The sequence below is a fragment of the Magallana gigas genome, chromosome 10 (genome assembly GCF_963853765.1).
Source record: "Magallana gigas chromosome 10, xbMagGiga1.1, whole genome shotgun sequence".
Taxonomy (NCBI): domain Eukaryota; kingdom Metazoa; phylum Mollusca; class Bivalvia; order Ostreida; family Ostreidae; genus Magallana; species Magallana gigas.
Window position 1 is genome coordinate 10,587,248 of NC_088862.1, and position 7,149 is coordinate 10,594,396.

The 7,149-nt window shown below is 30.7% G+C and overlaps 1 protein-coding gene across 1 annotated transcript; it reads right to left on the reverse strand.

Annotated features, from left to right (window-relative positions):
• Positions 1-253: 253 nt before the first annotated feature.
• On the reverse strand, positions 254-6,366 carry LOC105337039 (ficolin-2-like). Its single transcript, XM_066073242.1, has 4 exons — positions 6,231-6,366; positions 2,702-2,798; positions 1,635-1,799; positions 254-1,030 (listed from the first exon to the last, which is right to left on the reverse strand). The coding sequence occupies exons 1-4, from the start codon at positions 6,357-6,359 to the stop codon at positions 756-758; spliced, it is 666 nt and encodes a 221-aa protein (XP_065929314.1). The 5' UTR covers positions 6,360-6,366; the 3' UTR covers positions 254-755.
• Positions 6,367-7,149: the final 783 nt, after the last annotated feature.

Sequence of the window (7,149 nt, forward strand, 5' to 3'; positions counted from 1 at the left end):
TTTAATGCCTTGTCGACAGAGCTCGGGAAAACAATTCAAATTTATTAACATTACCTGATATTAGAACTTTATTCAAAATTGAGTTGCTTCCCATTGGCTTTGTATCTTCTGTGGTTTATTTTTTAGTATATCATTGACTTTGATAAATCGTAGTTCACATATCAACAGATTGTAAATAGGCTGTACGTAACTATATTGAAATATTAAAAAAAATGAATAATAATAATAATAATAATAACGGTGGGGCGTCGGAGTTGCCTATGAAATACATTTAATGTGTTTTTCCCAAGTTCTGCTAGAATAGCCTAAAAATTTATGACGCATACTGATTTTATTGTATAATTGAAAGGAAAAACAGTTTGGCAAAATTGTTCTTCAAAAAAATGTGTAGTGGTCAGTAACTTAAGTGTCCCCATGACATTTGCAAAACAACTATTTGCACGGTAGCAATACAGCATTTTTTATGATTTGTCTAAATATATCTTGCAAAAAAATACCTTATCATAGATATAACTTCAAGTTAAAATCTGCATTCGATCTTTTTTTTTTATTAATATGAAAAAAAATTCAGACAAAAAATATCTTATTTAGAAATTTGTTGTTAACAATTAAGATCACATTTCAACGAACAATTAGAGAAGAAATGAAAACCAATAAAAACAGGATTAATTTCCCTTTAGAAATGAAATTTCGTTTCTCCACATAATTATTTGACGCTATTGCAAATTGGTCCAAAGATTCAAAAGATACTACGATCATTTTTTTGAACCAACTGTTCTTACCATTAAACGAACGGTTCTCAAGGAATAATAGTAGCCTAACCACGGTTGATAGATAATTCCTTTTCCAAATATGGTTGCGTCCCCAGCTAGATATAACCCATTTGGATTTGAGCAATGACATGTTCTATGCCACCAGCCGGAGGGGAACAGAATTCCACAATTATCAGAAACGTACATGTCATTATCTTGATCTTTCGTTGTAAACTTCATATTGCTGATGATCTGGGAACCGGCGGTGAAACAGTCGCCTTTAAAAAAAACAAGATATATTGCTTTAATTTTATAGGGGGCTGGGTGGTGAACAAATTGTTCTTAAAATCAATCTTGATTTTTTTTCAACTACTTATTTAGCCGAAATAACCATCATGTAGTAAAGAACAAATCCAAATTTTAAGCTTTAAGATGAGAATGCGTTCCTATATCTTCATAACCAGCTCTCCTATTAAGGGATTTTTATTTCATACAGAATAAAAACTGATCAAGACTACCCAGACCTTGAAAGTCCCTTGTTTATTGATAATAATTGATCTTTAAATATTGGTTCATGTATTCTGATGTTCAAACATATTGCATTACCAATATAAAACGTATGCATACTTAGCAGAAATTTGATAAAATTTTATGACTGGCAGCATCACAATTCTTTTTTCAATTTGATAGCCCTACAGTTAAAAAAAACTTGCCGGAATGTTGGAAGACAAAACTTTATTAATTGGATTTATATTTTAGCATTAATATGAGCAAAACATGTATAATCAGTTAGGGAAGTATTATTTATGATATTACCAACATTTCTAGAATATCTTGATATGCCTATGGCGGATTTACTTGAAGTAATATTAAGCATATTACCAACATTTCCAGAATATCCTGATATGCTTATGGTGTATTTGCTTGATTCGTCCATCACATCTACATGTGTATACTTGACATAGCGAGTCTGGCCTGTAAAATCACTCATGTCCATCCGCAGTTCAAATGATCCTTGACTTAGAAGATGATGGAGCTTCTCATTGCCTTGTATCAAAATGAAATTATATCTTATCAACCTTATCAAATCAAGTAATAATTTAATGATTAAAGTTATTTCAGTCAAAGAGGAAAAATCCACTCTATTATCCGGAGTAAATCACAACTGTCTCTTTACAATATGTCATAAATAGTATTTAATCTACGGGCTATGGTCTCCTTCTTTTCTTAAAAATAAAAAAGGAATGCTGTAATTGCATTAATTTATATGCTTTTTAATGCACGAGAGATATTTTGCAGATGAACTAATTGACGTACAATTTAAAAAATATATAAATTGAAAGTAACAAATGCTGCCAACAAGAATTGCAACATGGTGGTTCTTTAGCATATGTAAATAATTTCCGTTCTTTTTAAGATTGCTTATCTGACTACTGTATAGAAGGTTATTCTGGTCCCATGTTATTTCGTCCCATGTTATTTTGCCCTTACATACTTGCAAACGGCTTTGCCCTGCCCTGAATTTGCCAAAGTACAGAAGTTTGTATAAATTGAGACATCGGAATACGCCCAGTATAAAATTCACCCACTTACAACGAAGGAGAAAGAGATGAAAATAAAACGGGGCAATATTTATCTGCAAAAAGTGTAACTAGTGTTGTGGGTATCATTGGTCAAATTTTTTAGTTCTAGTTCTATAAACCATGAATACAGCTCGACATTGTGAGGCATACAAGTTGTAATCATGTTAATATCTTGATCTGAAAAATCATTTAGCTTGAGTATATTTTTGTAATTAAATTATATGTTTTAGTTAATTTGCCAATTTAACATATCTAATTCACGCGATCCTTTAAAAAGACACAAATTATAATATATTTACGACAGATAACTGTGTAAGATTTTTTCTGCAAAAAAAAAATTATTCAAACTGTTTATGTGTTTCATACCAAACCAGAATTCAGCCGTTAGATTCCCAAAGCCGTTTTTGTACTCCGCCCATGATCGATTAAAATCTTCTGAACCGTCAAATCTACGCTGGAAAGCCTGTTCAAAATTATCAAAGTTATTTACATTTCAAGAAACAAAGTTATATTTGGAATAAATGAGGATTTACTTACTAAATAATAATTTAAATTTAAACAAATTATTTGTGAACATTATAGGAAATCCAGATGATTTATTTGTTAACCGTCAAGCCTCCTTAAAATGATGACTTTACATTAGACATCCTCCAATTACTACTTATCAATGCAACGTGTACACGGTTTCTGTTTAGTTTATAATTGACATAAAAATAAGAAATAACTGTACCTAGTCTAATATAATAAACAGTTACTAATTCAGCTTGTACTTTTTTTTACATTCCTGTTGACAAATAAAAATGTGTTTGAAAATTTCAATATTTGTTATCTAATACAAAGATAAAATCTGAAAGAAGTAAACTCAGCATCTCTGCAATATTTCCATAAATGTAACATTTTTTTTTTTGCAATTTTTGATAAGTTAGTTACCTTTAAAGGATTTTTTGCACTCTCTTTGGAACAATACGTTTTTGATAATATATAAGATCAAAGTACCAATAATGCTCGCAACTTGAGCAAGCTTGATCAGATTTATTGATTTGGTAATTAATAATTTACGTACGTAAATTATGACTCTTCAATGTATCAGAACCAGTTTGCCTGCTGTTTTTAATTGCTTATGAAATTTTAAAGGACGTTGTCTCATTTTCACTCCAATTAAACATGACTATATACATGATTTTATAGGTCTGTCTTTTTAGGAAAACGGTTTTTAACTTCTTAACTCACCTGAGCTGAAAGCTCAAATGAGCTTTACAGATCATTTTTTGTCAGGCGTCTGTCTTTCCGACCGTCTGTAACGTTTCACATTGATGACCTTTTTTCAGAGTTACTGGGCCTATTTCAACCTAATTTAGAACAATGCATTCCTAAGTAAACAAGTTTGTTAAGATAAAGGACTATACCTTTTTTCAAGGAGAGATAATTCCAATTATTCAAAATTGGTTTGCATTTTAAAAAAAACATATGTCGGTTCAAAAACCATTTGACCTAGCTGAAAGTTGTGTGGAGGCACCTCTAGGTGTAGTTGACTTATACTTGTTTGATTATGATAAAGGTGATAGGGTAGTGTGGAGCCATATATTGAGGTAGAATCTTCACTAAACTGAAGATAGTCAGTATTTGATACAATGAATTTGATTTGATAAGAGTTATGGCTATTGTATTTAAGGTAAGCCATGTGGCCTTGAGCATTTTGTTAAAAGTTATTTCTTGCATTCTCTTATTTGTTTGCATTACTTATTTATTTGAAAATAATTCTATACTCTGTAATTCAACAAATGTGAATAGATCAATATTTTTTTCAAATCATGCTCTTTTATAAACACCTTTGCTGACAATATTTGGAAGTTGATATTAATCATCTTTCATCAGACCAAAAGTGAAACAGTATTTGGACCTAAGCACAAATCATAACCGCTGACAAGACTGAATAGTTAAAAATTATCGAAAAATTCGATATAATGTATTCAGATGCATTATTTATCAGGGAGAGTCATTATAAATATTTTGAAAATAGTCAGATTCTAAATGGTACAAACAATCAGATAATTTTGTAGTTGTATGCATTCGGAAAAGAAGACTATATTGAACTCTGGCGTAGGAATATTTCCTGCAACATAGTTCAATCAGACGCTCGACTGTCTCCGTAAATCTCCGACAAGCAAATAGACTCTCTGCTTGTCGGAGATTTTCAGAGACGGCCTAGTCGGTTGAACGATAAAAGAGTTAAATATTGCTTGGATCTTTAAATATCCAGACATATTTCGATTATTGATGCATAATTTGCTGAAATAATTCTATCTATAAATATTCCACAATATGATTCCTATGAGTTTTTGTCGGGATTCTTGTCAATTCATACGGGTATTAAAAAAAATTCTGCGTAATTCTAATACAGTTAAGAAATTTCTTGCCGATCGAAATTACATATCGTTAACTTTAAACCAAATAATAATCAATGAAATAAACTCCCATCAGTACTTCCTTATTTTGATTTGATAATTGTAATCAAAAACAATCCTTTATCTTTTAAAAAAAAATGAAATAAATTATAAACAAAACAAGAAGGGCAATTGTCTTAGAAATAATCGATTTGTAAGAATGTTACAAATCTCGGTAAGCCAAAATTCAAAAATAACCTTCAAATAAACTGAATTGAAAATATTTGTCAAATCATTGTCGTCCAGTTAAACATGATGTTTATTTTAGAAGAATTGAAAGATGAATAAAGAAAGCTTAAACAATTCGTATTTAGTTAATAATTGGATGTATAAACAAATCTTTAGTTTAATAAATATATAAATTAAAACAATCTTGAACAATTACTTTAAGGTAGCTCGCGGGTTTACTGCTTGCGAGAAAACCTACCCTGAAAATTTGTCCGCGTGATCGATAGGTTTCAGAGATGTTATCGTGATTCAAACACAGTGTCGCTGATAAAATCAAGCAACGCCATTTCAATGAAATATATAGTAAAATGCATATCTTAGTCGAAAACCGCATTTCAAAACTATGCTCCAAACTTTTAAACGATCTAGACGAACTTGATTTTACTCAACACAATAACAGAAGAGATAATTTTGAATCAATTTATAAAAAAAAATCAATATGTGTTCTCGGCCAATTTTTCGTAAAACAACTTTTAAGATTTAAAAGATTTCACAAAATCCTATATTTTTATCACGACGTTAGCCCGACGTCATCAATTTCTTTCGTCTGAGAACCAAATACGAAAATGCGCTGGTTGACCAGACTAGCTGATTAACACATATTAGAACATGCAAACCTAATTAACATTATTATGAATGTTTTGGAATCCATAAAGGAAATAAATGTAAGGTTGTGAGGAGAAGAAACATGGCTACTTTTCTTTTCAATGAGTCAGTCATGCATTCAATGCAAAAATAATTACCATACAAGTATTGACATATAAATAAGTTTGTAATCGCATTCGATAACTAGCTAAAGCCAAAATAATTTAATAGTTAGATCGGTATTTGAAAATACAGAATTCATAATTGTGAAACGAGCGAAGTTGATACATACGGTTCAACTTATTTACAATGTACTTGTCTAAACATAAATTAGATTAAAGAGTTCCAACGCACACTCATACCTTATAGAACTCAATGCGACAATGTATGTCATCTTTAAATTTTTAGCACTTGGTAATATAAATGTTTGTATTAACTGCAATTTATCTTTTTATAATATTTCGTTTTATGTTTCTAAAGATCATTTGTTATTTCTAAAAGAAATGTATGAGTTTGCTATGACGGTCAATTCTTTACGTCGAATCCTATTGTGACGTCAGCAAACCCGCGAGCTACGTTAATCGATCAGGTACAGGTACATGTAAATGCATTATTGTGAATAAAACACTAAGCCTTACAGTCCAACCTCCTCCATCAATGTCCATCACGCAAAAAGCTGTCACGTGACCAACGACTGGAAGTTTAATTCTGTATAAACCATTCGGTAGAAATGGTGATATACTACGATAACCTGTGCAGTCTGTCATGTCATCATCGTCTAAATTAAAACACAAATAAAATGAAATAAAATGCCAATTGATTAACTATTATATTTTACATAATTGAGTAGGCTTCTTCTGATTCATACGTCAAATATAAACGTAGAATGCATTGCTGAAAAAATGCGTGTCGGCACAATACATAATTGATGTAAGCAAGAAAGATTGTAATATTATCTTATAGCTATATATAAACAAATCACTTTTTATAAGAAATAGTCGGAAAAACACCTATATGATATGAATATTTTTTAAAATTATAATACAAAGAAAGAAATTTAAGTTTTAGTTTCATCCTGTATATAATTTGTTATGAGAAATATGAAATGAAATCATGTATTTAAATGTTATGACACTTGCCTTTGACGCAGTATGTACTATTGTTTTTAAGCTGCACACACTTCTGATTCGCTGTACATGCACGACAACTATTGATCTCATCCATCTGAAAAACCAACAAGAAAGAAATTGACGTAAGAATAACCGGAAATTAATAATCTTTTAAAACAAAAATGTCTTTAAAATACATTGTAATGAAAAGTGAAACAAAATGAGTTAGCCATATCAGTACATCAATCGCAACTTCTCGGGCCTTTCCGGCAAGCTCGGAAAAACACCTCGAATGTATTAAGTAGGCGTCCATGACAACCCCCTTTTTATAAAACTTGATATGAATAGAAAACAATTTACGATCTGTTGAGATGTGAGCTTTACGTCATTAAAGTAAACGATATACACTAAAATATAACACAGATGCGACATACAAGACACTCTAGCC